Below are 22,181 nucleotides of genomic sequence, written 5' to 3'. Positions count from 1 at the left end.
ATTTGCATATATTGTATATATATCCAATATATATGCTAAGGTCCCGCTACTGACATGATAGCAGTCATTTAGTGCGCATATGTGTAATTAAACCCATGATATAAAAATCTCACTCCAGCCAGGTACCCAAAGTTGGCAACCCTGGTATAGTATGTGTCATATGTAAATATTGTGAATTTGTTATAATAGACGTCTTCTTTCTGTCTTTATATGCACCACATATAGGCCTACCAAAGCAAATTCGTATGTGTAAACCTACTGATTTTGATTTTTTAAATATTGGCCTAGCTGTAAACGTGCAAATTAGGAGGTAGTTGAGTTTAGGTGATTTAATAGTTAATGCATTTTGAAAGAGTGGCTCAATGAAAAATACGTGGCCATTTGTAAAGGTATCCATTGACAGTAGCATTGGCTGCAGTAGATCGGACATTACCGTCACAGGGGTTTCCCTTACATCAGCTGAGCACTGGAACCTACCATTACCCTGCGACACAGGGGACACCAGAGGGATAACTGGCCCAGGAATAACATATAAACACCAACATTTTTTACCCAACAGTAAGTATTTGAATATAGTTAATATAAACTAGGAGTTTGTGAAGGTTTAACGGTGATGTTAAAAATATTATTAAATATGCCCCCCCCCCCCCCCCCCTCAAACCGTGGAACGTCGATGGTTCCTAAAATGGCAGCCGTTTCTGTCAGTGTGAAGTGAAACTTTCCTATTTTTAGCCAACATTTGGTCATTTTCTGTCGTTATAGGTCGACTGAACTCTTCTGTTTACTACAGTAAGCATTACCGGAATACAGAGGTGTTGGACAGTTTTCGTCAGGAGCGAGTGGCGACATTCTTGACTCCGTTTTCCGTCGCGGAATTGCTGGGCTTCCCTCGGAGTGTCAGTGCCTGACATTGGCTTCATACGGACTGCTGTCATCAGATCACTGAAGCTGAGCCGTCAGGGCGGACTGCATTTCGGCCGAGGAACTAGCTGGCCTGCCGGTTTAAGTGCGTGGAAAAACGACTCCACAGCATTCCGTTCAGCGGGATTGAGTTAGGGCTGGTCGGAGATTCTGAGGACGTGTCACGTCAGCTGTCAGTGGAAATACCGAGGTGGTGTTGGATGTCACCAGCAGTCAGTGTCAGGCTGAACTGGGTTTGCTAACGTCATGTAAGTATCACTTTATTTTCCGCCGTGTTGTTGCTCTGCTGTCCACAGTGTTCGTCTGAACAGCCTGTTCTGTTCGTGGCCTGCAGTCACTTGCCTCGATAGTTTGAATGAATGCTTTTTACATAAAAGCTATAAAGTAAACAAACAGTGTACGGTATGTAGCATTCGAAATCACCAGCGTTTACTTTTGACCAGAATTGCCGAAATGTGTCATAACGTTACCATCGGTTGCTATTTTATTAAGGGAGTGGCTGCAGGGGGACAGGGTCTGTTTTGTCTTGATTTGTTATCAATGTCTTGATTAGTACATTGCTAATCGTTGTCTATTAAAGGTTAGTAGCGTTACAATACAAACGTTAGGCCTTTGACTATCACTTTCCGTTTCAAAACATTGTTTTTAACTCTTATTTCCTGGTTCCTTTATGACGGACAGCCATCCTGGCAAATCAAATGGAGAAGCTCCAGGACCTGAGCCAATCAGAGCTCCAGGAGCTCCTGGACAACCCGGAGAGGGTGGAGTCTATGGCTCTGGAGTCTGACGAGGTAAAAAGTGGGGATTTACATGATATGTCTTCCATTTTTACAATACAGTATGTAATAGCTTTCAAATAAGCTCGAGCTAAGATGAACGAATTTATGGGGATTTGATTAATTATTTCTTAAATATGTTAGAGTTTGTAAAAAAAACACAAACCATCCAAAATGCAGTTCTAATAAAAAAAAAAACCGAAGTGACTGGACAGTCTTGGAGGGGGGAGTGAGTAAATAAGGCTTTCCCTTGTACCACTGTGGAGAAATGTTCAACAATATTTTTGTAATGGACAGCTCCTATTTATGTAAGTGTGTGGCCCTTTTAGTTGTATTCCTTCACACACCCTGCACTTGAAATAAAGACCGCTCACAGTTCAACATAGTATACCCAGGATATCTTTGTGCTATCTGGCTTCATTAACCCTAAAAAATGCAATCCTGCTAAACTGTACTACGATGGTAGTTATCAACTTGGTTAGTCAAGCCAGGGTGTCTTAGTCTGGATATGAGTGTGTTCACATAAAAAGGGCAGAGTTATATGAATATGACCATTCAAAAACATGGACAAGCATACTGTGTACATTCAATCCAGGCTTTGTGAATGTTGAAATGAAACGGTTTATAATATCATTGCCCTGTAATATCAGGGGCCCATGCAAAAAAAAAATTTTTTTAATGTTTTTTTTTTATTCTTTGTTTTTTTGGGGTCCCAATGGCATTGACCGGTTCACGCAGTCTTCAAAGTAACCAAGCAACCTAAATTAATTTGTAATTTGTCTGTCCAATGACCTTGCTCCCTTTCATGTCATGTGATACCTTGCCTGACGAGCGAACCGTTTAATCAACCTGTACAGTAGCTAGCAGCAGCAAGTTCGGCAGCATTATAAAAATGTTGGCTGTGCCCGGTGGTGGTCCAACAGTCCCCCCAAGGGGCCCAACCGATAGGGGACTCTATGGCGCTATTGAGACCCCCGACGCCAAGATCAAAAAGGGGGGGGAGGGGGCCCAAAACAATATCACAATCTTGTTACGCCACTGCAAAGACACAAGGAGATCCGAATTCAATTACATTTAAGTATTCCTTTAAATTAATGTGTTGCTTAACGGGGCGCTTTTCCTTATCTGCTGCAAGGATCAGAACAGGGGGTGTTGTTTGTATGCTGTACAGATGTATTTTGGGTTTATCTTCTTCTAAGAAGCAGTTCATACGTGAATGGTGTGGAAGGTCTTCAGTCTGTGCAAATTGTAAGAGGTGAAAGAACAACCTTAAAACAAAATTGGAAATCAAATAAAGGTCGAGCAGCATATTGCCAATAGCAAACTGACAAAACCCACTAAATCTGATGTAGCAGCCTATTATGTTTATTGTTGGCATGTCAATTTGTTTTGTTGAGATTTATAATGCAATTTTATTTTGGACACTTGGTGGCGGAGATTAGCTGCACAGGGTTAGCCAAGAGGAGAGCCACAGGAAAAGCTGCAGGGGAAGAATGGAAACTATTGTTCTTTGTACTTCTGATATCGGATCAACGGTATAAAATCCACATAAAGTACGTTCTTGTCTGGACTTTGATCATTCCAGCGGCAGTTTTACTTTTGATTTAATTTTTGGTTTTATTTCTTTATGATTTTTGCTGCTACATCTGATATATTACACAAATACAAACGGTGATTAAGGGTATTGAGTTTTATCCAGAAATACAGGATGGCTTGCAAAACGCATTCACAAATGTGTAAACTAATCTATAGATCTGACTATAATTAAAATTGTTGGTAAGCAGGCTAACTTTGATATTGTATCATTATACAATATTAAACTAATGGGTCATTACCCACAGCAGAAGTAACTGGAGCAAAGTAACTGTATGAGCAATGTATTACTGTAAGTCTCAGCAGTGCCTGATTTATCACATCATATATATTATCACATCATATATATTATCACCATATATATTATCACATCATATATATTATCACATCATATATATTATCACATCTTATGTTCACTTCTCTGTGTCAGCTGCGTGAGCCAGATGTTGACGTGCACTTACAGTGCCGCAGAATGATGCATTAGAAGTTTTCTTTTACTACAAAAAAAAACATAATTTTATGTACGCAGCAAGTGGTTTTAAGATTAAAAAATATATTTAAGATGATAGGTGCTGGACTGAAGAACATTTAAAGTAAGGAAAAATAAACTACACGTTAGATAATGCTTTGTGGAAATGTTTATAACCCACTGTCTTTAAGATATGAAAGTAAGCCTGCTTACCGCATTGTACTATTTATTTTTTTAGATGAATAAAGCAGCGTGTAGCTTATATTCTATTGCATAAGAATGCCTTTAACAGAACGTTTGAATGTTGTGATATTGACCCAGTTGTACACACTAGATACTGTTATTTGCAATGCAAAACATGAAAAAAAATACCCCTCTAAATGTAGTGCTATCTAGAAATATCCTAAAATGTAAAACTGCCATAATCTTATGCCTTTCCTTTTCCCTTCAGATCCAGAACATCCAGCTGGAGAGAGAGATGGCCCTGGCCTCAAACCGCAGCCTGGCTGAGCAGAACCTGGACATGAAGCCCCGTGTGGAGTCAGAGAAGGAGGTGCTGGTGGAGAGATATTCTCAGCTAGAGGCCATCAGAGAAACCTACAGACAACACTGCTCCCTCAGAGGTAAGTGGGAGGGAGGGAGGGAGGGAGGGAGGGGCATCTACAGTACGGGACAACAAAGTGAGTCTTGATCTTCAGGGACGAGAAATGAATGGGAGAGGTGGAGAGGAACCAGTGACCCATGAGCTGTGATGGTTCTAACTGTGGAGCAGCTGGGAGCACATCTTGGAAATGTCACTACAAAGACAATGTTTCCAAGCTCTCCTGCAGTCCACCTGAAACAGAGACTTTGTACTGATACATCAGAGCTAAGACATTATGATTACTGAGTGAAATACATTAAACCACATAGGCTGGAATAAACATTCTTTTGAACAATGTATTGTTTAAAATACTCTCCTTACCCAAACACAATAGAATAAACCACACACTATAATGTTGAGAAAGGCTTTGGTCCCAGGCGTATGTTTAGTTATTGAGGTTATTATAAATGTCAGACACTTTGAAGTTTGAAGAATAGATTGTATATTCCAGCTGGTTTTAATGGTAAAGGAAATATATAAATACAGTAAATGTCTCATACAGATGTAGCACCTAATTTAGGACAGTTTGAAATGCCGGGGCCGTGGCCGGCACAGGGTCTGCCCTCGCTGAAAGGAAAACCTCCAGCGTGACTTGAGACCGCCCCCTTGATAAATAAATAAAATTATAATGAAGCCAGCTGCAATGGATCATTGATCCACCAGGGGGTGCAGTGGGGTTCCACACTGGAGCTCATGTGAAATAAACTGTGATGCAGTAGATTTATGTCTGGTACTATAGCGGATCTTTGTTAAGATCCATATGTCACGGTCTAAAGAGACATGTAATCATTTACAAAACATCACCATGTTTTTATTTAACAAAATAATGTTGTTTAATCCACGTTGGCGTAAGTACAAAACCATCGCTATGTTTTTTCATCAGGAAATGCAGACCGGCTCATACAAACTATTTTTAATCATCATCCTCACGATCATTTAATGTATCATATGTTCGCCGAATTGACATGAAAGCACTGACAAATATGAATATTTCAGTGTTTGTTTTGTTTAAAAATGTAAAAAGTGATATACTCATTATATATACTACACATTTTCCTTGGATTTTTTAACACCATAGTCCCTAATATATTTGTAGAAAGGCAGGATATTGCAGATATTGCAGATATTACACTCATAAAATAAATGGTAGGCATATCAGTATACTCTTAGTGCCGAGTTGTCTCAGACAATCTGTTGACTTCACAGCTTGTCACTCAGAGGGGGGTGGGGGCTGGTGAACGGTATGGTCACTGTTTGTTTGTTTAAAAAGGACTCGGAGGGTTATACACTACACATTTTTCTTGGATTTTTTAACACCATAGTCCCTAATATATTTGTAGAAAGGCAGGAAATTGAATTAAATCGGAAAAATGTTTAATTGTGGAGGACCCCCTGTTTCGTATCCCCCCCCCCCCACTTCTCAAACCAAAGTTACACCCTTGGATTTTAAACAAAGTCACGTGACCACAACAATATTAGAAAAAATATATATTTGTATTTATTTTAGGATCTTAAAATCAGACCTGTTTTTTAAATGAAATCTGACGGCAGGCAGGCAGCTCTGATCACCTAATCGCCGGCCATTCAGCCACAGCTCCCTCTATACAAATCAAACTGTAGACGGTGTGAAAGCGCCTATTGTTTTAAATAATGGTCGGAATGTGAGCCTTCTCAATTACCGTGGAACAGCAGAGAACTCTAAACTAAAATGTTCAATCAATAAAGTAACATCTTATCTTATCTTAATAATATCTTCATATTAATAATAATAATAATAAATCATGCAGTATGTGTCCGAAAGGGAGCAGGAGGAAGCAAACACCAAAAAAAATATTGCAAAATATATACTGCATATTAAAGCAAACTATTGTAAAGGTATGAGCATAACAAATAAAGAAGTGTAAACATTTACATTATTATTATGATTATTTAATATATAAATAGGGTTCCCGCGGGGTCTTAAAAAGTCTTAAATTTGATAATCTGAATTTAAGGCCTTAAAAAGGTCTTAAATATGACCAAAAAAATAAGAAAGGTCTTAAATATGATTTAGAAGGTCTTAAAAATGATCGGATTTGAAAGCTACTTCTGTGTTGAGATCGCGTCTAAATGTGTTTTGGGGGAAATGTCCGGGCTGCAAAGTAACCAGCACGGTAAGAGCCTTTCAGTTCCCCCAAACAATTTGTATTGAAATAAATCAACATGGAACCAGTAATCACTAACTTTGTTTCCACCGGCCCCTTATCGGAGAACACCCAACAAGCAAGCAAGCTTCAGCTAGCGGCAGTCAGAAACTCATGTATCTTAGAATCTACTTAAAAATAAATATGGGGAAGTGTAAGTTCAACCGTATTTGGTTGGAAAACATCGAATGTAGTGCTTGGTTGAAACCAGTGGAGGGGAACGTGTTTGAAGCCCGCTGCACCTTTTGCAAAATAAATTAGCGTTTGTTTTTGCTAATGTAGTGTTAGCTAGTGCAGCAGCTCCCGCAACAACACTGGGGGACCTCTGGGCGACGTGTGGGTGTACGTCAACCCTAAAAGCGGAGGTGCTGTAGACGCTAAATACCGTAGCTAAACACCAATCATGAAAGATTGTAGCCAAGGCAGCAGAGCTCTGAATATAGCTCTTGTCACACACACACACACTGCTCGATTATGGCAAAAATCATAATCACGATTATTTTGGTCAATAATTGATATCAAGATTATTAAATACGATTATTCATTGACTTTGAAAACATCCATTTATTGAACTTTAAAACAAATAATAATTTGAACAGTATCTTTTTAACTGTTGATTACCCTGAACGTATAATTCAACTGCAAAACCAAGACAAAAATAAATTATACATTTAAATAAATAATATCAAAATAATAAATACCAATAAACAAGATCAACAAATATTTTGGAGCGCACTTCCACAAGCTATTATTAACATATATAAATATGATAAATAAAAATTAGACTAAAATTAATTAGATCAAATATGTTGTAGTGCAACCTAGCAAAGCAAAATAATTTCGTAATTGTGGCAGGCCAAAATCGTAATTGCGATTAAAATACGATTAATTGCACACCCCTAACACACACACACACACACATACACTTTTTGTCTAACACGCTAACACAGTTCTGTACTGTTATGCCTTTACATTTACTTTGTAAGTAATTATGGGACGTATTTCTTCTTTCATAGCAATTTTCCTTCATACTCTCTTGTCGTGAAATAGGTCTTAAATTCTATTCAAAGTGGTCTTAAAAAGGTCTTAAAAAGTCTTAAATTTGAGTAGGCGAAACCTGCAGGAACCCTGTATAAAGACTATATATTATTGAATTACAAGATTAGATATACTTTATTTGATCTAAAATATTGATGTTTTTTCGTTATACTGTGAAAACCATAACAAATATGTGTTCAAATGCTCTTCACCAAAACACAACTGAAGTACTGAAAGTCCATGAAACTTGTCTTTCTGTATTTGTGAATGAAGCGCCATCTCATGGTTAAATCCTGAAATTGGAAATCTGGCAACGCCCTCTTGGAAAATAGTGGGAGGGCTTAACATTCCCAGCCGCTGGGATCCCTTGGGTCTTTGGCAGGAAGCTGTTGGCTGGAGTCCTTTCTAGAGTGCTACATCTGTAAATATGTAATATAGACATTGAGAGATAGATTAATACATTTCAATTAACATCTAATATTAACAGTTAAGCCCTTTGCATATACAGTCTATGATAAGGCGGTGCATGTTTTTAAAAGTGAACGATATCCATGTCAGACCTGAGGACTCCTCTGTTCTCACATGCCTCGCTTGTGTTTACAAGGGCGGAGCTTAATAAGTTCTTAGGATGATGCTTGTGTGTGTGTCCCAGGCCAGGGCCCTCCCTCTGCTGCTCGCCCTGAGCTTTCTTCTCTTGTTCCACCACCAATCGGGGGGTTGTGGGGAGCGTTTCCCTGTCAACGATCAGAGGACTGAGGTTGTCTTATGCTGTTCCCTCCAGAGCTGCACACAATGAACGAGTCGACCAACGAGTATGGGCTTAGATTTGTCTCATAAATATTTGTGTGAACATAAAAATAATTTGTGTGCAAATATGTGATTTGTAAATGTAGAACACCATCCACAAATGCATTTAAAGGAGAGGTGTCATGCTTTTCCGGTTATTACCCATCCCCTTGTGTGTTATGAAGGTTTTTATGCATGTAAACGGTGTGCAGAGTCACAAACCCTCAAAGTACACCCTGTAGCGAGTAAAACTCTAACACAGAAAAGACCTCCCCAAAACGCCTCGTTGGAGATACGTCATTGTCCATTTGATTCTTCCATTTCGTTCCGGGTACGGCATGATGTCAAGCCGTACCCGGAACGAAATGGACCAATCCGTGGAGCCGTTACGTTACGTCCGCGGAGCCGTTACGTTAAGCCCCTGCTGATTGGTCCAAATTGACCAATCCACGGACTTCCTCACACACACATCTGTGTGCAGGGAGCAGGCAGCTCAGCTGATTTCTCCTCCCTGGCTGCAGGCTGATAACAGACAGTTGGGATCGCGGCGAAATTCTCTCTGCAGACCCATTCTCTCTGCAGACCCATTCTCACAGAGTTTATCAACCTTTTTCTTACTCAATATCAAGCCACACTTATTGTTTTTACTTCGGCTGTGAGTTTGTGTGTGCTCAGGATGAGTTTGCCTGTGTTTGGCTGTGTATCCTAAACAAGGAAACAACACCTCCACGGAGCTCAGCGCGATTCACAACGTCCCGACCAATCAGAGCACACTGTGCTCACAGGGAGGGTGGGGGCTGGAGCTATTGGAGCTCCAACGAGCCGTTAAAGGCAGAGAGTGAAATTCAGTGAATACACGTAGTTTACAGAGATGCTGTATGAGAAACCAATGTGAGTTTGGAGAAATGCACAATATAAATCTATTCTAGTAGACCTCAACAATGGAATTATGATCAGTGGAAATGGCCATGACACCTCTCCTTTAAAATATTTGCAAACTCACAAATACATTTGGAAATGTAAAACGGATCTGCAAATACGCAAAATATTTTCAGTGTTTGTTTTGTTTAAAAATGTAAAAAGTGATATACTCATTATATATACTACACATTTTCCTTGGATTTTTTAACACCATAGTCCCTAATATATTTGTAGAAAGGCAGGATATTGCAGATATTGCAGATATTACACTCATAAAATAAATGGTAGGCATATCAGTATACTCTTATACCCCTTTCACACCAGCGCTTTTCCAGCTCCTGCTGGGAGCTAGAGCCTGAAAAGCGCCGGTTTTTCCTGTTCACACCGCAGCGGCGGCGCGTCATAGCTCCGGAATGCGGTTCACTTCCAGCTCCAAAAAATTGTCGGTCCAGAGGCAAGAGCTTCGGAGCTATGACGCGGCGTCGCTTACGTCTCTTACGTCGAGGCGTGCAGGAAACCTTACTTTGACCATCCGTTCGCTGTTATTGATCATTGTGGAGATACATGGGCTATACAGGTTGTCATGTCCGACTATCAGAAGTAGAATCATAATGAAAAATACGCCGGTAAAATGTGCCTATAGAAAACGGCTTAGCAAGTAGTCAGTTTAGCTTCGGTTGCTATGCTAACATCACCCATGTTATACCAGAGAAACTTTCATAACAGCGTTGTGATGCCAAACAGCGTCAATTCAGACTGACACACATTCACTTAAGGGGAACTGGGGATATGTATCAGCTGCTTGTGTGACAGTCAGACAGTGAATACTTTAGAGCCGTGTGAGCTAACCCGGAGCTAACGGGAGAATAAACTCCCGTGGAAGAGCAGCCAGCACTGCAGCGGTCGCTAAATGCCGCTGAAACACATTAATAAACAATGAACCACGGCACTCTGGAGAAAAGTATAAGGTTGGAGAAGTCGTTATTTAATTTAAGCTGGCTTCGTATGATTAAAAGCAACACGATCATCGACCCGACGCAGTCCCCGGCCCGTTGTTGTTGTGGGAGAAAATCAGCGACGTAAACTGTGACGTCATGACGCAGCAGCGGCAGCTCTGGGCAGTGTGAACAGAGCGGGAGCTGAAAAGGGAAACGGGAGCTGAACCAGAAAAGCTCTCGCGAGGAGCTAGAAAGTGAAAAGCGCCGGTGTGAAAGCCGCATTAGTGCCGAGTTGTCTCAGACAATCTGTTGACTTCACAGCTTGTCACTCAGAGGGGGGGTGGGGGCTGGTGAACGGTATGGTCACTGTTTGTTTGTTTAAAAAGGACTCGGAGGGCTATACACTACACATTTTTCTTGGATTTTTTAACACCATAGTCCCTAATATATTTGTAGAAAGGCAGGAAATTGAATTAAATCGGAAAAATGTTTAATTGTGGAGGACCCCCTGTTTCGTATCCCCCCCCCCCCACTTCTCAAACCAAAGTTACACCCTTGGATTTTAAACAAAGTCACGTGACCACAACAATATTAGAAAAAATATATATTTGTATTTATTTTAGGATCTTAAAATCAGACCTGTTTTTTAAATGAAATCTGACGGCAGGCAGGCAGCTCTGATCACCTAATCGCCGGCCATTCAGCCACAGCTCCCTCTATACAAATCAAACTGTACACGGTGTGAAAGCGCCTATTGTTTTAAATAATGGTCGGAATGTGAGCCTTCTCAATTACCGTGGAACAGCAGAGAACTCTAAACTAAAATGTTCAATCAATAAAGTAACATCTTATCTTATCTTAATAATATCTTCATATTAATAATAATAATAATAAATCATGCAGTATGTGTCCGAAAGGGAGCAGGAGGAAGCAAACACCAAAAAAAATATTGCAAAATATATACTGCATATTAAAGCAAACTATTGTAAAGGTATGAGCATAACAAATAAAGAAGTGTAAACATTTACATTATTATTATGATTATTTAATATATAAATAGGGTTCCCGCGGGGTCTTAAAAAGTCTTAAAAAGTCTTAAATTTGATAATCTGAATTTAAGGCCTTAAAAAGGTCTTAAATATGACCAAAAAAATAAGAAAGGTCTTAAATATGATTTAGAAGGTCTTAAAAATGATCGGATTTGAAAGCTACTTCTGTGTTGAGATCGCGTCTAAATGTGTTTTGGGGGAAATGTCCGGGCTGCAAAGTAACCAGCACGGTAAGAGCCTTTCAGTTCCCCCCAACAATTTGTATTGAAATAAATCAACATGGAACCAGTAATCACTAACTTTGTTTCCACCGGCCCCTTATCGGAGAACACCCAACAAGCAAGCAAGCTTCAGCTAGCGGCAGTCAGAAACTCATGTATCTTAGAATCTACTTAAAAATAAATATGGGGAAGTGTAAGTTCAACCGTATTTGGTTGGAAAACATCGAATGTAGTGCTTGGTTGAAACCAGTGGAGGGGAACGTGTTTGAAGCCCGCTGCACCTTTTGCAAAATAAATTAGCGTTTGTTTTTGCTAATGTAGTGTTAGCTAGTGCAGCAGCTCCCGCAACAACACTGGGGGACCTCTGGGCGACGTGTGGGTGTACGTCAACCCTAAAAGCGGAGGTGCTGTAGACGCTAAATACCGTAGCTAAACACCAATCATGAAAGATTGTAGCCAAGGCAGCAGAGCTCTGAATATAGCTCTTGTCACACACACACACACTGCTCGATTATGGCAAAAATCATAATCACGATTATTTTGGTCAATAATTGATATCAAGATTATTAAATACGATTATTCATTGACTTTGAAAACATCCATTTATTGAACTTTAAAACAAATAATAATTTGAACAGTATCTTTTTAACTGTTGATTACCCTGAACGTATAATTCAACTGCAAAACCAAGACAAAAATAAATTATACATTTAAATAAATAATATCAAAATAATAAATACCAATAAACAAGATCAACAAATATTTTGGAGCGCACTTCCACAAGCTATTATTAACATATATAAATATGATAAATAAAAATTAGACTAAAATTAATTAGATCAAATATGTTGTAGTGCAACCTAGCAAAGCAAAATAATTTCGTAATTGTGGCAGGCCAAAATCGTAATTGCGATTAAAATACGATTAATTGCACACCCCTAACACACACACACACACACACACACATACACTTTTTGTCTAACACGCTAACACAGTTCTGTACTGTTATGCCTTTACATTTACTTTGTAAGTAATTATGGGACGTATTTCTTCTTTCATAGCAATTTTCCTTCATACTCTCTTGTCGTGAAATAGGTCTTAAATTCTATTCAAAGTGGTCTTAAAAAGGTCTTAAAAAGTCTTAAATTTGAGTAGGCGAAACCTGCAGGAACCCTGTATAAAGACTATATATTATTGAATTACAAGATTAGATATACTTTATTTGATCTAAAATATTGATGTTTTTTCGTTATACTGTGAAAACCATAACAAATATGTGTTCAAATGCTCTTCACCAAAACACAACTGAAGTACTGAAAGTCCATGAAACTTGTCTTTCTGTATTTGTGAATGAAGCGCCATCTCATGGTTAAATCCTGAAATTGGAAATCTGGCAACGCCCTCTTGGAAAATAGTGGGAGGGCTTAACATTCCCAGCCGCTGGGATCCCTTGGGTCTTTGGCAGGAAGCTGTTGGCTGGAGTCCTTTCTAGAGTGCTACATCTGTAAATATGTAATATAGACATTGAGAGATAGATTAATACATTTCAATTAACATCTAATATTAACAGTTAAGCCCTTTGCATATACAGTCTATGATAAGGCGGTGCATGTTTTTAAAAGTGAACGATATCCATGTCAGACCTGAGGACTCCTCTGTTCTCACATGCCTCGCTTGTGTTTACAAGGGCGGAGCTTAATAAGTTCTTAGGATGATGCTTGTGTGTGTGTCCCAGGCCAGGGCCCTCCCTCTGCTGCTCGCCCTGAGCTTTCTTCTCTTGTTCCACCACCAATCGGGGGGTTGTGGGGAGCGTTTCCCTGTCAACGATCAGAGGACTGAGGTTGTCTTATGCTGTTCCCTCCAGAGCTGCACACAATGAACGAGTCGACCAACGAGTATGGGCTTAGATTTGTCTCATAAATATTTGTGTGAACATAAAAATAATTTGTGTGCAAATATGTGATTTGTAAATGTAGAACACCATCCACAAATGCATTTAAAGGAGAGGTGTCATGCTTTTTCCGGTTATTACCCATCCCCTTGTGTGTTATGAAGGTTTTATGCATGTAAACGGTGTGCAGAGTCACAAACCCTCAAAGTACACCCTGTAGCGAGTAAAACTCTAACACAGAAAAGACCTCCCCAAAACGCCTCGTTGGAGATACGTCATTGTCCATTTGATTCTTCCATTTCGTTCCGGGTACGGCATGATGTCAAGCCGTACCCGGAACGAAATGGACCAATCCGTGGAGCCGTTACGTTACGTCCGCGGAGCCGTTACGTTAAGCCCCTGCTGATTGGTCCAAATTGACCAATCCACGGACTTCCTCACACACACATCTGTGTGCAGGGAGCAGGCAGCTCAGCTGATTTCTCCTCCCTGGCTGCAGGCTGATAACAGACAGTTGGGGATCGCGGCGAAATTCTCTCTGCAGACCCATTCTCTCTGCAGACCCATTCTCACAGAGTTTATCAACCTTTTTCTTACTCAATATCAAGCCACACTTATTGTTTTTACTTCGGCTGTGAGTTTGTGTGTGCTCAGGATGAGTTTGCCTGTGTTGGCTGTGTATCCTAAACAAGGAAACAACACCTCCACGGAGCTCAGCGCGATTCACAACGTCCCGACCAATCAGAGCACACTGTGCTCACAGGGAGGGTGGGGGCTGGAGCTATTGGAGCTCCAACGAGCCGTTAAAGGCAGAGAGTGAAATTCAGTGAATACACGTAGTTTACAGAGATGCTGTATGAGAAACCAATGTGAGTTTGGAGAAATGCACAATATAAATCTATTCTAGTAGACCTCAACAATGGAATTATGATCAGTGGAAATGGCCATGACACCTCTCCTTTAAAATATTTGCAAACTCACAAATACATTTGGAAATGTAAAACGGATCTGCAAATACGCAAAATATTTTCACAAATGAAAAAAAGATCTGTGAATACTATAATTAATTTACAAATAAACAAAAGGAATTTGTGAATATCTCTTTAACATTGACAACTTTCGATCAGGCATTCGTGAATCCATTTTGTATTTGTCAACCAAAAATGTGCTTGTGGATCTCAAATCTCTGCTTGTGGATCGTCTTTTTACACACAGAGTTTTGAGACAAACTTTCCACCGGTCTCGACCGAAATCTGCTCGTGTCACTCGGTTATTTTCGGAAACCACGTGATGGCCTGCTGATGACGACATTTCCGCATTTCAAGGTTTCAAAGTAAGAGCATGATGGCTTCCCTCTGGAGTCGACGCTCGCAGCGCCGTGTCGAAGTGCGCATATTCTACGTATTTATTCAGATCTTTCCGATTATAAGGAGTACAAATATCATGCAGATAACCACCGAATCGCTGGATCTGTAGCTTTCCAGCGGTACCTATTGTGAGACTTTACCCAACTCACAGCAGCCAATAAGGCCACTCAAAGCAGCTTGACTTTGCGTTACACTGTGTGGGATTTGGTTGTATCGTATGTCGGTCAAGTAAATCTCGGCCGGGGCAGCTGCAGCTATGTTGGTCTGAAATGACAAATGGACACTCAAGAAATCACTAAGGACCTACCGACCAAGAAAAATACATAAACCACGTGTCTCCCATCAGTTAACGTATGTGAGGAAACAAGAGAAAGACTGAGAAAATGGCTAAAAAAAACATAACGGTTACGGACGCGCTAGAGATTATTTTCGCTAGCACTCGTAAAAATGGAGCATCAGAACCAGAAGGCTTCGACTCTTCTGAAGAAGAAGAAGAATACAGGGACAACAAGGATCCATTTGGACATGGGTAAGTGTAAATATTACAGTAATAGTGTACTTTCACTTTGTGTGGAATACCGCAAAAATGAACAATAGGTTTATTGAACTTTTTCTTGGGACAAAATAGACTCAAATAATAAACTTTTACTCTGTGTTATCGTTTTTTATGTGTAAAAGTTATTTTGATGTGTAAAAGTGAGGTTACATGTGTAGATGAAAAAATTATCGTTTTTTCGTCCCACAACGGAGACATTTACTGTGTGTGTGTGTGTGTGTGTGTGTGTGTGTGTGTGTGTGTGTGTGTGTGTGTGTGTGTGTGTGTGTGTGTGTGTGTGTGTGTGTGTGTGTGTGTGTGTGTGTGGGTGTGTGTGTGTGTGTGTGTGTGTGTGTGTGTGTGTGTGTGTGTGTGTGTGTGTGTGTGTGTGTGTGTGTGTGTGTGTGTGTGTGTGTGTGTGTGTGTGGTGTGTGTGTGTGTGTGTGTGTGTGTGTGTGTGTGTGTGTGTGTGTGTGTGTGTGTGATGTGTGTGTGTGTGTGTGTGTGGTGTGTGTGTGTGTGTGTGTGTGTGTGTGTGTGTGTGTGTGTGTGTGTGTGTTTAAGCGCGCTTAAGCAACATGCCACTTGAACTTTATTTCAATGAACTTAGTAGTAATTATTGTCCTACATTTTAATTTGTTTTACAGAGAGGTTTCACATAGGCGTATATCCAGGAGCCAGAACCTCCAGCTGTGCCTGCCACCAGGTCAAGATACACTGTGGCTCAAGGGCCTTCACCAGAGCCATCACCACCAAGGACCAGCATCACTACAGCTGCCTCCACCTCCATCTGTGCCTGCCACCAGGTCAAGATACACCTCGGCACAAAGGCCTCCACCACAGCCACCAGCATCAACTCAGCCAGCAAGGAGGTCTCTTAGAACACACGTACCCCCCACACAGCCACCACCATCAACCCGGCCAGTAAGGTGGTCTCGTAGAGTACACGTACCTTCCACACAGCCACCAGCATCAACCCGGGACAATCAAACGTACCTCCCTCCAACACAGCCACCAGCAGCCCTGCACCATCACCCCCACCTGCACAGCAGCCAGCCCCACTGTCTTGGAAGATGGACACAGACCCTGCCACTGCTCCCCCTGTCTTTTCATTTATAATGAGTAGTTGGTTGAAAAAGTTCTGATATTGTAAATATATATATAGTTGGTTGAAGAAAACATATTTATAATAAATTGTTGGTTGAAAAAGAGTTCTAATGCTGAATTTGTATTTGTACACATCACACAACCTTGGTATGTCATATGAAGTCATTCAGTCCTGATGTATCTCAGTCCTGTGGGGAAAGTAGATTGATAAACAACTATTTTATCTAATTTAAACATTTTCATTTTAGACATGAATTACAAATGTATATACAGTGTTAGTCATATATTACACTACTTTTGTGAACCTAAGACTTTGGTAAACCAAATCTAAAACACCAGAAAAATGGATGACATGAGTAAGTCTGTGTTTTCACAAGAGTTTTGAAGATTTCAAAACAATCAGATGTCAAATGTTCAGCTTTAGAGCTAATTATCTCATAACACAGTGCTCTAAGGTGAGTGACTTTATACCAAGAACAGAGACTGTCCTGAAGGCTTTGATATGTAACACACGGGGTGCCATGTATAACATTTTAAAAGGTGATTTAAGGAGACATCTAAAAAATACTCGAGGGTTATTGCGCCGTTTTTGTATTACAATAATGAACAGCAATACGTTAGGTGCATTCTTTATCACCATCATGTTATAGTGATACAGTTACAAAGCACTTCACATTTTATTAATCGGCCTAGTTTTACCTTACCAGTGCAGTGGTAAGGTAATCTGTAGAAAAGCACCGTATTTAAGTTAGCCTTCACAGTAAGGCTACATTAAATGTTGTAATATTCATTGTGTATACTTTGTGTATACACTTCCCGTGTATTGCTTTTATTTGTATTTAATTGTATTATGTTTATACTTGTTTTCCACCTTTTCCCACACAGCGCATTCTTGGTTGACAAATACAAAATGGATTCACAAATGCCTGATCGAAAGTTGTCAATGTTAAAGAGATATTCACAAATACCTTTTGTTTATTTGTAAATTAATGATAGTATTCACAGATCTTTTTTTTTTATTTTGCGTATTTGCAGATCCGTTTTACATTTGCAAATTTATTTGTGAGTTTGCAAATCTTTTAAATGCATTTGTGGATGGTGTTTTACATTTACAAATCACATATTTACACACAAATGATTTTTATGTTCACACAAATATTTATGAGACAAATCTAAGCCCATAAACGAGCCAGAACAACTCAATAATAGATCACTTAAAGCTTGCGAGGGGGCCATTCTACTTTGGCCGTGATTGGGAAAGACATTTAAATAAGCTTTGCAGCATATTTTAAATCAAGTGGCACCCCAAGCTTTTTTCTAGAAAATGTTAAAAAGAAAACAGAATTTGAAAATACATCTTATAACCTGCGTCTCTCTCTGTCTCCTCCTCAGATGGGATGGTGGGTCAGTTGTCCCCAGAGGCTCTGTTCTCCAGACTGCAGACAGAGGGCAGCAAATCAGAAGCAGAGTCCGAGGTACACACACACACAAACACACACACATTTATTCCCTGCACCACATCTCAATGTAAATGTGAGGGCTATGTTTTCTTCACAAGGGTAATGTCAGTCCTGTTTTATTCACACGTACAAATACAGATAGTAGGCAGTGTCTGATGAAGCTGTAGCCCTGCAGTATGTTGCACATCATCATTTACATGCCCTGCTCCTGCCAGACAGTTGTTTTCTGACACAAACGCCCTAATATGCAACAGTAAGTTGTTTATTTCCTCACCCACAGTTAGTTTCCCCCAGTAACAAACAGTTTACTGTGTTTTATTATAGTATGCAAAGTTGAAACAGTTTTATTAGAACAATGAACACACTGATCATTATTAAGGTCCTCTATCCACATGAATGTACTAAGGAGAACCCAGTCCACCACAGGAACACAGGGGTACACACTGTTCCTCTGAGCATTAAGACCAGAAAGCAGAGGTGGGGACTCGAGTCACATGACTTGACTCGAGTCAGACTCGAGTCGCATATTTTTTGACTTGAGACTTGCTTGACTAACATTGATAAAAGACTTGACTTGACTTTGACTTGGTATTCATGACTTGAGACTTGACTTAAGCTTGAGACAGATGACTTGAAAGGACTTGACTGTTTAAAATTAAATATTTGCGTTTGTTTTTGTAGTGAGATATTACGTTTAGTGTTTTCGAAAAACGTGATTGGGTGATTATAGCGCCGTGCGCGCAAACCTGGCAACCCAACCCACTAGACGGCAGGAGCGTCAGTTAACATGGCAGCGGCTAGCGTTACTCCACAAATAGTGAAGTTTGGATTCAAGGATTATGTTGTCGATGACGCTAATAAGAAGAGAACAGCGGTATGCAGGGTCTGCAGCATAAAGATCAGTGACACGACCACCACAACATCCAACTTCATTCGTCACTACAAAAAAAAACTCAGAGAAAGGTGCGTGAATGTGTTGTGTTAGCTAGAAAGCTAACGTTAAGTTACGTTAGACTTGGTTTCAAATCGATTAAGCATTGCAAAGAGAAGACAAAACGGTAAATGAACACTAGAACCACCAAGGGATTCATTTGTACTAACCCCGATATGAGAGAGAGAGAGAGAGAGAGAGAGAGAGAGAGAGAGAGAGAGAGAGAGAGATAAGAGAGAAGAGTATAGAGAGAGATAGATAGAGAGAGATAGAGCGAGCTCTCTCTCTATCTCTCTCTATCTTCTCTCTCGCTCGCTCTCTCTCTCTCTCTCTCCTCCCCTCTCTCTTCTTCTCTCTCTCTCTCTCTCTCTCCTCTCGCTCTCTCTCCTCTCTCTCTCTCTCTCTCTCTCTCTCTCTCTCTCTCTCTCTCTCTCTCTTCTCTCTTCTCTCTCTTCTCTCTTCTCTCTCTCGCTCTCTCTCTCTCTCTCTCTCTCTCTCTCTCTCTCTCTCTCTCTCTCTCTCTCTCTCCTCTCTCTCTCTCTCTCTCTCTCTCTCTCTCTCTCTCTCTCTCGCTCTCTCTCTCCTCTCTCTTCTATCGTTCGTCTTACCGATCTGCTGGCTTCTCCGAGTCGTTCTCTTCGTCTCTCTCAGGGTGCGGTCTGCTTCTATCTTTCTCGTTCTCTCTCTCTTCTACTCTCGAGAGAGAGAGAGAATTCCCCTGTGTTATCAGAAGGTACTGTAACTTTTGAATAATGTAGTTCATCTACTTTTAGTAGTTTGATTTAAATGTTTTAATGATGTTGTTTTTGTTTGTAGAAGTGCATCATTCCTTGATTATTGTAAAATGAATCTGAACTTTTTGATCGTTATGATGATAAACTGAAGCAATTTCAAAATTAAAGTGAGTTTTAAATCGTCCTACTTAGTTTATAAGTGAAATTATGAGAGGAACAAATTAAAATGATTTGAAAATGATATCTAGGTAGGTGCTGATGCTGTTGGCGGTTCTAGTGTTAACAGACATTTAAATTAAATATGTGTAATGGCAAATGCCATATCTGATTTTCTTACCTGGAATTCTGCCTTTTTGACACAGACTCTTTGACTGAAGTCCTAGCTATATTGTCTGCAGTTCTACGGTTAATATGAATCTAATATGATTGTCTTCGGTCTAAATTAGATTTCAAATGATTAACTGTGTATGTAATGAAGATCATAGTGTTAAATAGTTATAGTTAAATCCATTTTCATAACCACTGTCTTTTAACTAATTTAAATGCGGAAACTGGGCTTATTCATCAGAATTTCGTATGACTTGACTTGACTTGACTTGACCTGAGCAATGACTTGACTTGACTTGCTTGACTCTCACCACAGTGACTTGGGACTTGCTTGATACTTGTAGGTCAAGACTTGAGACTTGCTCATGACTTGCACATGTAGGACTTACTCCCACCTCTGCCAGAAAGTAGAGAGGACATGGAACCTCTCTCACTGGCAGCCTCTTGCTGTGTGAGCAGCCTGTTAGACCGTCAGGAGACAAACTGAGAAGTTCCTGGGTGGGGGGAGGAGTTTTTGAGAACTTGTTTGGGGGGGAGTTCAGTACTTGTTACTCGGATTAGCTGCTTAGCAGTAAGCGTTTCTGTCCCTTGTTGTCCGTCTGTGTGCAGGCTCTAGCTGATGAGTTTCTGGAGGGCTCTCTGCCATTGGACTGCTTCCTGGATCGCTTTCTCTCCCTGCGCTCCCTCGCTCACAAAAGACGGGTGCGGATAGAGAAACTCCAGGAGATCCTACGACAGAGGAGCGATGGCAATCCCAACGCCATGACCTCCTCAATAGGCATCAGCCAAGACCCCGTTGCCAAACCTTCCCCATGGAATCAACAGACAACTACGGCAACAACATCAAATCCGCAGCAGCCAAACTCCAAACCTCAGTCCTCCAGCTACCAGAACGCCTCGCAGCCTGCCTCCTCGTCTGCAGGGGGCGCTGCTGGCCTCCCCTACAGCCCCTACCCTGTCTCCCAACCCAACCCTCCCCCTGCGGCAGCATCAGGCTCCGGCCCAGCCAACCCCCCATCACAGTTCCCTCCGTACCCAGGTTCTGGTTCACCTTTCACCCCTGCGGGGAGCTTCTCTGGCCCCAGGCCTGCATTTGGGCCTCCGGATCCAGCTGCTTGCCCTTACCCCACCCAGCCCTCCTTCCCTGCCCCACACCCAGGCTCAGCATTTGGCCAGTACACCCCCAGCCACTCTCATGGTGGCCCCGCACCCTACCCGGCCTCCTACAGCTATGGGGGCTACAGCTACCCCGCCGGGCCCCCGTATTCCAATTCTCAGTCCCCCACAGGGAGACCCATCTACAGACCAGGATATGGAGTTCCACAGCCATACTCATGAAAGCACTACTGCTCTTCTGTCTCAATTCTTCCTCTATTTTGCTATCTCACCTCTTTGTCCTCTTCTCCCCCTTATTACCAGTTTCCTCTCCTCCTCTTCTACCTTCTCTCCCCCCTCCTCTCTGCCATGCTGAGAGAGGTCTCTGGCTTTACTTATCTCTGTTGCACTATTTCTCTCCTCTACATATACGTTTGTTGATCTCTCCATCTCTCTCCCTTTCCTTTTCACTCCCTCTGTCACCCTTATGACTCCCCCACACTAGTCTCAGGTTGTTGTGTTAAAGTGTTAAAACACTTGTATCTGGCCCTCTCTCCATCGCCCCCTCTCTACTCTTCCATTCCTTGTGCGTGTGTGTGTTGCTATTTGGCAATCAGAAAGTCCTTATAAACACACAAGTGCATTCCCTTTTTGTAACACCACATCTGTGTCCGCTCAGAATCTGTCTGCTTCACATTGTTATTCATGAGCACAGTCTGCATTGAGAAAAGACTCGTATAGAACATGTATGTCCTTGGGCTTATGAAATGCAATTAAATTGGCAAAGGGATGGCTGTCACAAAGATGTCTCTTGTATTAAGTTTATTTAAGATTAAACATATGCTTGCTCCATTCCAACCTATTACATACAATAAACCTAAATGTGGGAGGTGTATTTGATATATGCATAATCACCTGTGGGCAGAGGGACCACCAGTATTTCCGGTCACCCTCTATTTCCGTCAACCAAAGAACCATGTGACGATGATAGTGCTTCAATTTGTTTTCATTTATCTTATTTAGTGTTAACGTCAGAATAAGCCCGTGATAAGCCTGGCGCAGCAGGAAGTGGCGAGGCCAAGTGACTACAGTAGCAAGGCTTGTTGCTAAACTAGTGCAGCTCGCTAGCTAACCACTGACACACTAGTTCGGTGAACATGAGAGTGAGCGGAAGCTTCTTTCCTGTTTTCTGTACT

General features: G+C 41.0%; 1 protein-coding gene across 1 annotated transcript; it reads left to right on the top strand.

Moving 5' to 3' along the window:
- Positions 1 to 675: 675 nt before the first annotated feature.
- vps37c (VPS37C subunit of ESCRT-I) lies at positions 676 to 21,872 on the top strand. Its single transcript, XM_034120894.1, has 5 exons — positions 676 to 1,169; positions 1,603 to 1,712; positions 4,211 to 4,382; positions 17,831 to 17,913; positions 20,500 to 21,872. Exons 2-5 carry the CDS (start codon positions 1,620 to 1,622, stop codon positions 21,226 to 21,228), a joined length of 1,077 nt encoding a protein of 358 aa, XP_033976785.1. The 5' UTR covers positions 676 to 1,169; positions 1,603 to 1,619; the 3' UTR covers positions 21,229 to 21,872.
- The last annotated feature ends 309 nt before the right edge of the window (positions 21,873 to 22,181 follow it).

The sequence above is a fragment of the Trematomus bernacchii genome, unplaced genomic scaffold (genome assembly GCF_902827165.1).
Source record: "Trematomus bernacchii unplaced genomic scaffold, fTreBer1.1, whole genome shotgun sequence".
Lineage (NCBI taxonomy): Eukaryota > Metazoa > Chordata > Actinopteri > Perciformes > Nototheniidae > Trematomus > Trematomus bernacchii.
This window is presented reverse-complemented; position numbering and strand designations above follow the sequence as displayed.